This window comes from Protopterus annectens, chromosome 17.part0, assembly GCF_019279795.1.
Source record: "Protopterus annectens isolate FY-2018-M chromosome 17.part0, PAN1.0, whole genome shotgun sequence".
NCBI classification, from domain to species: Eukaryota; Metazoa; Chordata; order Ceratodontiformes; family Protopteridae; genus Protopterus; species Protopterus annectens.
In genome coordinates this window covers 39,691,033-39,704,868 of record NC_056751.1, presented here as the reverse complement: position 1 = coordinate 39,704,868, position 13,836 = coordinate 39,691,033, and the positions used below count along the sequence as shown (strand labels likewise).

The following is a 13,836-nucleotide window of genomic DNA, read 5'->3' as shown; positions in this document are numbered from 1 at the left end:
GTAGCTAGTTGTCGGTTTTGTGCAAGATTTAACCAACGTACGATTAAGCGAAGGTACGATTTTGCTTTTCACTACTTTGGTAGGCGATTTAATTATAAAATGTCATCGGACACGCTTCCGGCTACCGGAGTTCACAAATGACGCAAGGATAAGGACAGGCCTCCGAGGTCCAAATCAGACGATGTTTTTCAAACAGAGCCAGCTACAAGTTCGGCCGTCATCAGTGAGGTGCTTTCGCAGCCCCTGTCGTCGGCCATTTCAGAACCGATTAACAAAACGGACTCCCACGAGGAGCCAACTAGGCCTTTGAGCACTCCAGCTGCTGGACCTTCGGACAATGCTCCCTCGGATGGGTCCGGAGCCGCTGTGCAGGTACCGGCTTCCGAGGGGGTTTTCAGGCCTACACAGCTTCTGAGAAAAGCAAAGCCAAAGACAAAGGCAAAGACTCCTTCTAAATCTAAGATGCCAGCCCAGGTCTTGACAGGCCTCCGAGGTCCAAATCAGACGATGTTTTTCAAACAGAGCCAGCTACAGGTTCGGCCGTCGTCAGTGAGGCGCTTTCGCAGCCCCTGTCGTCGGCCATTTCAGAACCGATTGCCAAAACGGACTCCCACGAGGAGCCAACTAGGCCTTTGATCACTTCAGCTGCTGGACCTTCGGACAATGCTCCCTCGGATGGGTCCGGAGCCGCTGTGCAGGTACCGGCTTCCGAGGGGGTTTTCAGGCCTACACAGCTTCTGAGAAAAGCAAAGCCAAAGACAAAGGCAAAGACTCCTTCTAAATCTAAGACGCCAGCCCAGGCCTCTTGTGATCCGGGACCCAAATCTCAGAAACAGCTACTTAAAATGGCGGAGGACTTACTAACCATGATTAGGGGTTCACATCCCCCTCCAGACAAAAGGCCAAGGCAAGAATTGAATTATGAATCTTCTGATCAGGCATCTATTTCTTCAGTGTCTTCCTCTGAACAGGAATATACTTTCCCTCCTTATGAGGATTCTGATGCTGAGGAATTCATTTCATCAGCTTCTCCCCCTGAGGATTTTTCTTTTGGGGAAACTTTACATGACATGAGGGAACATTTTCACTGGGAAGGACAGGAGTACTCGGAATCTAAGAGAAGGCTTAGGGATTTCCTTCTTCCCCAACATAGACCCCTGGCTATTCCTCCTATTTTGGATATTGTGGATGATGCCTTTTCTGAGGCTAATTTAACTCCTGACTCCTTTCCTCCAGCCCCTGCTAAGCCCGACAGATGTTACAGGGTCCCTGAGTCCCACCAGTTCCTTTACAAAAATCCTACTACTGATCCAGAAACCATTTCTCAGGGTCCTAAGGGGGTTAAGGCCACTTCTGCTAAAAACCCTATTCCGACCGATAAGGATTCCAGAGCTTTGGAGAGATGGGACAAAAAAGTGTACACTCCTGCTACTTTATCTATTAGGGCTTTAAATTGTCAATTTCATATGCTAAAATATCAGCAATTTCTACTGTCTGTTATGAAACAAAAGCTGGGTACCATTACTGCATGTGCAGATAATAAGGAATTACACTATTTGATGCATGCCACTGAACAAGTTGGGAAGCATGGTTTACACTGTGGTTTTGATGCCTTGGAGGCTTCTTGCAGGGCAGCTGCCTCTGGCACAGTCATTAGAAGGCATGCTTGGTTAAAGGAACAAAACTTACCTGATCAAGTGAAAGCAAAGTTACTGGATGCTCCTGTTCAGCATAATGTTTTGTTTGGGTCTAAGGCTGAAGAGGTGATAAAGAAAATGGAGGATAAGGCAAAATCCATGCAAACCGTTAAGGATTTCTTACAAGTTCAGCCCTCAAGATTTAGCAGAAATTGGCCAACTAAAAATTGGTCCTTTCCCAGCTCGGACAGGCCTCAGAGGGGTTAGATATAGGCTCTCCAGAGGGAGGGCCCAAGCACAGACCTCTTACAGACCTAGACAGTGGAGTGCTTCCACCCCCAGGGGTGGAGAGGACAGACCTCAATCTTATAGAAAACAGGCTCAATGACTCCCCCTGCATGGTTCCAGGAACTTCTCTCTTGGAAGCCTCTAGGAGGAAAACTCTCTCTTTTTCAACAAAATTGGACTTACATAACCCAAGACAAGTGGGTTCTGGATGTAGTTTCAAGAGGTTACAAATTCCACTTTCATACCTTGCCAAGACCAAACGGATAGCCAGACCTACCAAAACACCAATGGTCAGAGGCATTAAACCAGGTGGGATCCCTCATGGCTATGAGGGCCATAGAACTGGTTCCACTATCAGAGATGGGCCAAGGTTTTTACTCAAGAATCTTTCTAGTTCCCAGAAAGCAAAATTCATGGAGACCCATCCTGGATCTGTCAGTCTTAAACACTTTCCTGGACATGCCAAAGTTCAAGATGCTTACTCTGCAGCAGCTCCTGCCAATGTTGAGCAAAAATGCATGGATGGTGACATTGGATTTAAAGCAGGCTTATCTACACATCCCAATCAGACAGGAGTGCAGAAAATACCTCAGGTTCAAGGCCGGATCGAAACATTACCAATTCTCTGCGCTGCCCTTTGGCTTGTCTACTGTGCCCAGGGTCTTCACCAAGTGCCTGGCACCAGTAGTAGCTTATTGCAGACTCAAGGGAATTCAAATTTACCCTTATCTGGACAACTGCCTCATTCAAGCAGACAGAAAGTATGTCTTACTCCAGCATCTGGAATTTGTTCAAAATCTTCTCAAGTACCTGAGATTCACTGTGAACATAAAAAAGTCAAATTTGACACCCACACAACAGATAACTTTTCTGGGTGCTCTTCTAAACACAACCAGATGGCATTCCTGACATCCGAAAAACAACTGCAGCTGGCTTCAACTTTCAAAACCTTGGCGTCAATAACTCAGCTAACTGCAAGGAAATTCCTGCAGGCTTTGGGTTACATGGCCTCCTGCATCCTTCTCATACCAAATGCAAGACTACATATGAGAAAAATTAAATGGTACCTAAAAAGTATATAGTCCCAGTATTGCCACAGTCTAGACACACAGATTGCTGTCTTGCCTTGTCTACAAAAGGAATTCCATTGGTGGACCATGGCATGTCTTCACAACAAAGGGAAATCCTTCAGTCTGCCTCCAGCCAGCCAAGTGTTAACCACGGACACCTCGGATTACGCATGGGGAGCCCACTTGCAGGGAAAAGGTCTGCAAGGTTTTTGGACAGAGGATCAGAAGCACCTACATATCAATTTAAAAGAGATGTTAGCTGTACAGAATGCCCTCTTGGCTTTCAGGGATCTTCTACACCCAGGACAACTACTGATACGGACAGACAACACCACAGTTATGTGGTACATAAACGAGCAAGGGGGTTCACACTCCTACCCCCTTTGCAGACTAGCCATGACTCTTTGGAACATGGCTCTAGCTTGCAAAGTGGATCTACAAGCTCAGTTTCTGCCAGGGAAACAAAATATTCTGGCAGACAGTCTGAGCAGGAACCTGTCAGACCCACACGAGTGGATGCTAGACACCCAAATATTCAAGATGATTACAGAAGCCTGGGGCTGCCCGAACATAGATCTATTTGCATCCCCCCTCAACCACCAGTTACAGATTTTTTGCACAAGGACATTCCACAAACTAGCATGGAAAGTGGATGCACTATCATTCAGTTGGAGAAACCTCTCGGGGTATGCCTTTCTGCCACTACCTCTTCTTCCACGGGTGTTATTAAAGATCAAGCAGGACAAGCCCAAGATGATGATTTTACTGGCCCCACATTGGCCTCGTCAATTTTGGTACTCAACACTGATGAATCTATCCCAGGAGCCACCTTGGATTTTAACTCAGATTCCAAATCTTTTGGTCCAAAACCAGGGCCAGGTTCTGCACTCTCATGTCAAAACTCTCAGCCTGGCAGCCTGGCGAATTCAGGGTCTATGATTAATCCTTTTCTTCCCAAACAGGTCATGGATGTCATCTTAGAAGCCAGACGGCCTAGCACTAGAAAATCTTCTGCAGGTAAATGGAAGAGATTTTGCACCTGGATGCATGCTCAGGATTCGGATCCCCTCATTCCTAACATCCCACTGATTTTACTTTACCTGACAGACATGCTACATAAGGGTTTATCCTTCTCCTCCATAAAAATACATGCCTCAGCTATCTCTGCACATTACAGTACAGATCCTCCAATCTTTTCCTATCCACTTCTGAAACGGTTTACTATTAAAATGTCGAACGGCACTATGTCGACTGTACTATAGTCGAACACGGAAGTTCGAAAATAGTAATGTCGACGTCAAAAAAACAATCTAGGAATGGTTTTAACATAAGTTTTTAAGTAGATAGCACCTACGATAGCAAAGCTACTACTAAATGAGGAGCATGTAATCAGTGTTGTTTGATTAATGAAAATGATGGAATTAGACTACAAGATATAAATAAGACTTGTATCAGATTTAGAAAGGGGAATTGTAATAGTAAAAATATTATTTATTTGTCTAGCTGTACATTATGCTCAGCCTATTATATAGGCAAAACTGAGAGACAATTTAAGAGAAGAATGTGTGAGCATATGTACAGAATTAGGGTACATGATCAAAAAAACGCGCTATGTAGGCATATTGAAAAGAATGGTGCAAAACATAGTTTTAAATTTGCCATTATAGACAAAATTGTTACATCCAACAGAGGAGGTAATTTTAAGACACTTTTAAGTAAAAAAGAAAGTTTGTGGCAAATTTTAACAGATTCAACCATGGAACCGGGTATTAATGAATCTATTTCTATAAACCCTTTCTTTTATTAGCAATATAATTTATAATTTTATATATATATAAGTATTTGATATTTATATTAGTTGTTACATAGAAAAATATGCTTTTAATAATGTATTTTAGCTAGGATTGTTTGTGAAATGTATTATAATTAAGTGATCTTGGGTTTACACCTATTATAGATTCATATATTTTATAATTTTGCACATTGAGTATAATAGTGTAAGGGCTCTTTAAAAATGGTGATCAGATTGGCACCAAAAAGTTTTTTAAATGGATTGCTAAGCATACTGATAAGCTGTTCTGATGAAGTCTGCGATAAGCAGATGAAAGCGCTTAACAAAAATTGTAAAAGTGTACGTTTTTCTTGTGGTTGGTGTTTATTAAACTCTACATTTACTTAATAAGAAGATCTTCGTTTGACCCCTTATTCGAGTGAACCAGCAGCTACTTTCTTCTACATAACAGTGACGGTGAGCTTACCGTCTTTTTTTGCATCATTCCTGTTGCAAATTTGTTACATTGGTTTGAAACTATACCACATACTGGTCTCAAGGTCATATCTGGCCCAGCTACTGCAGTTATTTCTGTTCTTGTCTAATAGTCATTAATTATGGTTTCTGAGACTCATGTTAAAATTATTTTGCTCTCTTGCCATTGAACTTCAGCTTCTACACCTGTGACTTCTCTTTCAAAGTCCTTAGGCCTTTGCCTATTTAGTGTATGTTCTGTCTGTGTGCTGCCTTCATTATTACCTCTACAGTTTCATCTGTAACTAGACTGAAAAGGACTGTGTTCTGTGAGATGCTTGTGTGATACAGTTCTAGCTCCTTCACCCAAACATTGCACTTCATTCATAAATGTGTTGTGAATTCAGTGTAGCTGCAAAGTCACTGATCATGATTCCTAGCTTCAATTGGAACCCTTTTGTGTATATTTTTTGTAATGCACAATATTACAGGCAGTCTGAAGTTTATGTAAGCCATTCATCCACTCCTGCCTTTTTTCATTAGTGAGAGTAAATTGATGTCTGCTGTGTGTTCAGTATAGAAATATTGCCCCCCCCACACACACACACACACACACACTGGGGCATAAAGCTCAATTGTGAATTTAGTACTTTTGCAGTGGAAGCTAAGAAAACATAAAGAGTTGTTAGGTAGAAAATTAAATATCCTGTACTTTATCTTTCCATTACTCAGGTATTTTCAGGGAGTATGGTGGAGCACGCTGCGTCCATAACATCGTGAAGTATCCACAGTGCCGAACACATGCATTGATGATCATTCAGCAACTAGTGTTATCTAGTGGTGAAGATGACATGGGCACTTTGTTAGGGCTTATGCATTCTGCCCCACCAACTGAGCTTCAGTTAAAGACTGATATACTGAAGGTAAGTAAAAGGGCATGTAAAACAGAATAAGAAATTTTTATGGTACAGTATATGTTTCTGCATTTCTGAATGTGTTTGAGACTGCAGAAAAAGATGCAACTCCTTATCTTTGGAAAGAAAAGATCTAGACCTCTTAAATGTACCTGTTTTGGAGGTACATACCTGTTTTAAGATTTGATTTACCGCTTTGCATGGTGTACATACTTTTGGAGGCGTGTACCTATTTTCAGGCTTTTATTTATTTTTCTCAATATCGCCATCCATTTTATATGATTTTAAAGTTATTTAGAACACACGAAACCAGACTACATGACCAAACATACTGGTAGCAACATTAACTTAAGAGGACCCGCATTTTAGAAGCAAAAATAAATGACTTTCTGAGGCTGATTTTTGGTATATCTTTTTTGAAATGGTCACTTTTTATACCGTGTTGTTCATAATATACTCACATTTTTTAAACTTGTGTTTCTAAATAGTGTCTCATAATTCAGCTTGAATTGGGAAGAGATCCAAGGTTGTCTATTTTTTGTACAGTTTAACCTTTTAGTTATCTTGATCAGACTGGATCTGGTCTCAGCACTTTTTCAGAAGCTTGGATCCAGGGCTCTGACTCCTCCCATACCCATAATTTCCCTCTGTTCCCCAGACTACCTCAGATCTTGTTTGCTGCTTGTTCCAGTAAGATGTGAAATTTGAGGGCTTTGACTTTTAGCATTACAGTAAGTAATCCTTCATGACACATTTGGTTATATGTTTCTCACCTATCTAGTAGTTAATTTGTTTTTCACTGCTTTCATCCCCTTAAAAACATTTTTTTTTCGTAATAGGGTCCTACAATTAGAACATTTATTTTTTTTTACTTCTAGGATTTAGACTAGTTCTCCCTTTTTCTGATAGTTAGAATTTGCTGTCAGTGGTAGTTTTTTCCGTTGTTACTGTTATTGTTGCATACTAAGAGCTTGTGCTTTATGTTCATTGGTGGTTGCATCTGCTTGTGTTTTTATTCTTCCCCAGTATGTCAGACAAGGCCCTTGGGTTTAAAAAAATATTTGGTCTGTGGCCACAAAATCCCACCACAGGACCTGCACTCTCTGTGCGTTCATTGATGTTCTTCATTCCACATTGCTGCAGTCCTAACTATTGGGGTAGTCCGCTGTCCAGTCGGCCCGAATACCAAAGTATATGGCTGACGTCGGTCAGGGCGCATTAGACTGACATCAGTACGTCAGGGTACTAATGCGCATGACCGACGTCATATCCTCAGTCTTTTTTGCCGCATGGTCCGATGCAGAAGCAATTTTGCGAGTGCAGGTTGGCGTTCTGAAAGTTTCTGAAGCCAGAGTTTCAGACCGAATCAAAGTTGGCTAAGTGCCCCGTTGGGGAATATTTTGGTTTTTTCTTGCCTCAGTATTTAACCGGATGTCACTGTATTTCTTGTGGGAAACAGATACCTCATAGGGATTACCATACTTTGTGTATACCTTGTTTAGGGCCTGAGCACGACGTTGTTGGATGCCGCTCTTGTGCTAGATTTAACAAACGCACTATTAAGAGAAGGTTAGACTGTGCCAGGTTAGTGTTTGGGAAGCGTTGTAATTATAAAATGCCGTCGGATGCTCCGGCCGCTTCGCTAAAAACGCAAGGACAAAACAGCAAAGTTTAGAGTGGAAGAACCGACAGTCCCAGACGCCGGTTCTTTAGAGGGCTCAGTGGAGCCGGAGGTTTTGCCAGGTGTTTCTTTGGAGTCTCAGGGAGAGACTTTACTGTTACAGGATGTATCCTCTCAGGAAGTAGGCCAGGCTGAGGGGCTTCTCAGGTGGCTGTTCTTCCCTCTCTTCCTAAGGTGGTCAGAGCCTCCCCTTCTGTTTCCAAGGCTTCTTTGAGGGGCAGGCCGAGTTTTGCTTCAGTGGGGGTTTCTCCTAGTACTTCAGGGTCTTTGCCTAAGAAACATATGCTTAAAATGGCAGAGGATTTGATTACTATGATAAGGGGTTCTATGCCCCCTCCTGATAAGAGGCCTAGGGTGGAGTCTGAGTTTGAGAGTTTTGAGCAATGCTCGGAGGCTTCTGAGTCTTCGGCTGAAGACTTGCAGGAGTACCCTCCTTATTCTGATTCTGATGTGGATGATTCTACTCCTTCAGCTTCCCCTCCTGAGGATTTTTCATTTTCAGAGACTCTGCATTCCATGAGGGAGCATTTTAAATGGGAAGGTCAAGATTTCTCTGATTCCAGGAAAAGGCTTAGGGAATTCTTGTTTTACCCCAGCACAGGCCTTTAGCTATACCTCCTGTTTTGAATGTAGTGGAAGATGTTTTGTCAGAGCCTTCCCTGAATCGCGATTCTTTGCCTCCTGCCTCAGTTTAATCGGATCGGTATTATAGGGTGCCTGAAGCTCATAAGTATCTTTTTAGGAGTCCTAGGGCAGACCCGGAAACTGTCTCTCAGGGGCCTAAAGGTGTGAAGGCCTCAGTTGTTAGAAATCCTGTCCTCCTGATAAAGAGGCAAGGGCTTTGGATAGATGGGGAAAGAAAGTGTATACTTCTTCCACTTTAGCCATGAGGGCGTTGAATTGTCAGTTTCACATGTTAAAATATCAGAATTATCTTCTTTCACAGTTGAAATCTAAGGTGGATGCTCTGGCGGAAGGTATTGAGTGTAAAGAGTTGCAGGATTTAGTTCATGTGTCTGAACAAGTGGGTAAACATTCCTTGCAATGTGGTTTTGATGCTGTGCAGGCCTCCTCCAGGGTGGCTGCCACTGGTTCGGTTCTTCGTAGGCACGCCTGGTTGAGAGATCAGAACTTAGCTGAGCATGTTAAGACAAGGATTTTGGATGCTCCTTTACAGTCTGATGTGTTGTTTGGTTCGCCTGTGGAAGCAGTTTTAAAGAAGATGGAGGACAAGGCTAAGTCTATGCAAACTGTTAAGGATTTTTGCAGGTGCAGCCTCCAAGTTTAGTAGAAATTGGCCTGCTAAGGGATGGACTTATCCTGCTTATGATTCCCAGTCTAGGGGTAGGTCTAGGCGTGGTAGGGGCAGAGCTCAAGGTGCTTTTAGGCCTAGGGCAGGAGTTCACCTGCTCAGACTTCTGGTGAGGGCAGGGGTCAGTCCTTTCGTAAGCAGACCCAATGACCTGCCTTTTCAGCTGCCAGTACCTTCTCGCCTGGCAGCACCTCTAGGAGGAAGACTGTCTCTTTTCAAAGAAAATTGGGATTTAATTACCCAAGACAAATGGGTTCTGGATATCATTCACCACGGTTACAGGTTTTATTTCCATACCTTGCCTCCTTTCAAAGGCATGCCAGACATTCCTCCTCTACAAAGACAAGAGGCTCACAAGCAAATTTCTCAGTTACTCCAAATAGGGGCCATTCAGCCGGTTCCTGTGCCAGAAAGGGGCCTAGGATTTTATTCTCGCCTGTTCCTAGTACCGAAGAAGGGGAACACGTGGAGACCAATTTTGGATTTATCTATCCTCAACACTTATCTGGACATTCCCAAGTTCAAAATGCTTACGTTACAACAGCTTTTACCTCTGCTGGGCAAGGATCACTAGATGGTAACTTTAGATCTCAAGGAAGCTTACCTTCATGTGCCTATAAGACTAAGTTGCAGAAAGTATCTGCGTTTTCGAGCTGGAAATTCTCATTATCAGTTCTCTGCATTGCCCTTTGGCTTATCTACTGCACCCAGAGTATTCACAAAGGTTCTGGCTCCAGTGATAGCTTACTTCAGGCTAAAAGGAATTCAAATCTATCCTTACTTGGACGATTGCCTGATTCTGGCTCAAGAAAAGGAAGACCTTCTACAGCATTTGGATTATGTCATAGCAGTGCTAAGATGCCTAGGGTATTCTGTGAGCGAAATAAAGTCCAGTCTAGTACCCTCTCAAGACATGTGCTTTCTGGGTGTGAGACTGAATACAGCAGCCCAGATGGCCTTTTAACCCCGGACAAACAAAAGAATCTTTCCAGTTACTTCCATCAACTATCTCTTCAGTCCAGGCTGACTGCAAGGACAGTCCTTCAAGCCTTAGGGTTCATGGCATCTTGTATTCTGGTGCTTCCCAATGCCAAACTGCATATGAGGAAGCTACAATGGTATCTCAAAATGTATGGACACAGCACTGCCAGGATTTGGACACTGTCATTCAAATAATACCTTGCATTCAAAGGAATTTTGTGGTGGGCTCAGGAATGTCACCTAAACAAGGGACTCTCTGTGACCCGGCCAGAGGCGAGTCAAATTCTAACGACAGATGCCTCAGACATTGCTTGGGGAGCTCATCTAAATGGAAAGTGGATACAAGACAAGTGGCCTGCCAGACTACAGCATCTACATATCAACATGAAGGAGATGTTAGCAGTCCAGTTTGCATTAATGGCTTTCAAGGAGTTACTTCTTCCAGGGCAGGTGTTGATTCTAACAGACAACACAACTGTCATGTGGTACATCAACAAACAAGGCGGAACACATTCTTACCCATTGTGCAGGCAAGCAATGATTTTATGGGAGACTGCGCTAAGCTTGCAACTAACTCTTCAGGCAAGGTTTCTGCCGGGAGCACAGAACTCCTTAGCAGATGTGTTAAGCAGACAAATCATGGATCCCCACCAGTGGAAACTGGATCTTCATGTATTTCAAAAGTTGACAGTGTCCTGGGGAACTCCAGACATAGATCTGTTCGCTTCTCCACTAAACCACCAGCTGCCAAAGTTTTGCACAAAGAGGTTTCATCACACAGCTTGGAAAGTGGATGCTCTTTCTTTCAGGTGGAAAAATCTTCATGTGTATGCGTTTCCACCTCTGCCTCTTCTTCCAAAGGTGCTTCTAAAGGTCAGACAAGACAAGCCAAGGATGATTTTAATAGCTCCAGATTGGCCTCGCAGCACTGGTACCCATTACTGAGGAGTCTGGTAAAGAAGCCTCCATGGCCTTTACCCTTGATTCCACATCTGTTGTCTCAGAAGGACGGTCGTCTGCTCAATGTCAAGCTTCACTCTCTTCATCTAACAGCCTGGCATATTCTGTTTTGAAAGACAGCAGGTCTCAACTTCCTCAACAAGTTTTAAATGTGATTATGGAAGCCAGAAGACCTAGTACAAGGAAAGTGTACGCAGAAAAATGGAAGAGATTTTTATTTTGGACTGCAGCAAAGAATTTGGAGATTTCAGAGCCTAATTTGAGTGTGGCTCTTCAATATCTTACTGAGTTATTGGACAAAGGTTTGTCTTTCTCTTCCATTAAGATTCATGCTGCAGCAATTTCAGCTCACTATGATTGTGACCCACCATTGTTTTCACATCCTTTGTTCAAGCAATTTCTTAGAGGGGCAAAGAATATAAGACCCGCGTAGAGCTCGTACTCCTGCTTGGGATCTCAATTTTGTGTTGGAGAAACTTACTCTACAACCTTTTGAGCCTGCAGCTACTGCTGAACTGAAATACTTGTCATGGAAGACTCCTTTTTTGTTGCCCATTACTTCTGCAAGAAGCGTTTCTGAGTTACAGGCCCTTATGGCCGTTGAGCCTTTTGATTTTTCATAAGGATAGGGTATCATTACGTACTAATCCTTCCTTTATGCCTAAAGTGGTTTCTAGTGTGGCTTTAAACCAAACTATTCATTTCCCTACGTTTTATGCAGATCCCCAAAATAAAGGGGAAAAGATTTTGCACACTTTAGATGTACACAGGCAATTGCGTTATTATTTGAGCAGGACTAAGGATTTTAGGCAGTCTCAGCAGTTGTTTGTTTCTTTTTGCTTTGAGTTCTCAGGGCCAGCCTTTGACAAAACAAACTATTTCTAGGTGGATTGGGTTTTGCATTTGCATTTTGTTATTCCCATCATGGCAAGGAGATTGCAGCTGGGATTAGGCCTCATTCCACTAGGGCTACTGCCACTTCAGCAGCTTTTTTAAGGGGTGGCAACTAAGGATATTTTGGAGGCAGCTACTTGGAGTTCAGTGCATACTTTCTCTAAGCATTACCACCTTCCTCTCTACTCTAAGTCTAGGGCTGGTTTTGCCACAGCTATTTTGCAAGGCATGTTATCAGCTCCTGCTTCCTTATGATTTGCCAGCCTCCCTTACCTCTGCTTTGGGATGATGGAATTAGACTACAAGATATAAATAAGACTTATATCAGATTTAGAAAGGGGAATTGTAATAGTAAAAATATTATTTATTTGTCTAGCTGTACATTATGCTCAGCCTTTTATATAGGCAAAACTGAGAGACAATTTAAGAGAAGAATGTATGAGCATATATACAGAATTAGGGTACATGATCAAAAAAACGCGCTATGTAGGCATATTGAAAAGAATGGTGAAAAACATAGTTTTAAATTTGCCATTATAGACAAAATTGTTACATCCAACAGAGGAGGTAATTTTAAGACACTTTTAAGTAAAAAAGAAAGTTTGTGGCAAATTTTAACAGATTCAACCAGGGAACCGGGTATTAATGAATCTATTTCTATAAACCCTTTCTTTTATTAGCAATATAATTTATAAATTTATATATATATAAATATTTGATATTTATATTAGTTGTTACATAGAAAAATATGGTTTTAATAATGTATTTTAGCTAGGATTGTTTGTGAAATGTATTATAATTAAGTGATCTTGGGTTTACACGTATTATAGATTCATATATTTTATAATTTTGCACATTGAGTATAATAGTGTAAGGGCTCTTTAAAAATGGTGATCAGATTGGCGCCAAAAAGTTTTTTAAATGGATTGCTAAGCATACTGATAAGCTGTTCTGGTGAAGTCTGCGATAAGCAGATGAAAGCGCTTAACAAAAATTGTAAAAGTGTACGTTTTTCTTGTGGTTGGTGTTTATTAAACTCTACATTTACTTAAGAAGATCTTCGTTTGACCCCTTATTCGAGTGAACCAGCAGCTACTTTCTTCTACATAACAGTGACGGTGAACTTACCGTCTTTTTTTGCATCATTCCTGTTGCAAATTTGTTACATTGGTTTGAAACTATACCACATACTGGTCTCAAGGTCATATCTGGCCCAGCTACTGCAATTATTTCTGTTCTTGTGTAATAGTCATTAGTTATGGTTTCTGAGACTCATGTTAAAATTATTTTGCTCTCTTGCCATTGAACTTCAGCTTCTACACCTGTGACTTCTCTTTCAAAGTCCTTAGGCCTTTGCCTATTTAGTGTATGTTCTGTCTGGGTGCTGCCATCATTATTACCTCTACAGTTTCATCTGTAACTAGACTGAAAAGGACCGTGTTTTGTGAGATGCTTGTGTGATACAGTTCTAGCTCCTTCACCCAAACATTGCACTTCATTCATAAATGTGTTGTGAATTCAGTGTAGCTGCAAAGTCACTGATCATGATTCCTAGCTTCAACTGGAACCCTTTTGTGTATATTTTTTGTAATGTACAATATTACAGGCAGTCTGAAGTTTATGTAAGCCACTCATCCACTCCTGCCTTTTTTCATTAGTGAGAGTAAATTGATGTTTGTTGTGTGTTCAGTATAGAAATATTGCCCCCCCCCCCCCTCACACACACACACACACACACACACACACACTGGGGCATAAAGCTCAATTGTGAATTTAGTACTTTTGCAGTGGAAGCTAAGAAAACATAAAGAGTTGTTAGGTAGAAAATTAAATGTCCTGTACTTTATCTTTCCA

General features: G+C 41.9%; 1 protein-coding gene across 1 annotated transcript in view; it reads left to right on the top strand.

Moving 5' to 3' along the window:
• The window catches only part of WDFY3 (WD repeat and FYVE domain containing 3), a 5,086,165-nt gene that overhangs the window by 1,808,819 nt on the left and 3,263,510 nt on the right, over positions 1 to 13,836 (top strand). Inside the window, exon 11 of the mRNA XM_044059488.1 lies at positions 5,973 to 6,163. Within this exon, the coding sequence (XP_043915423.1) occupies positions 5,973 to 6,163 (191 nt within the window). The remainder of the gene's footprint in view (positions 1 to 5,972; positions 6,164 to 13,836) is intronic.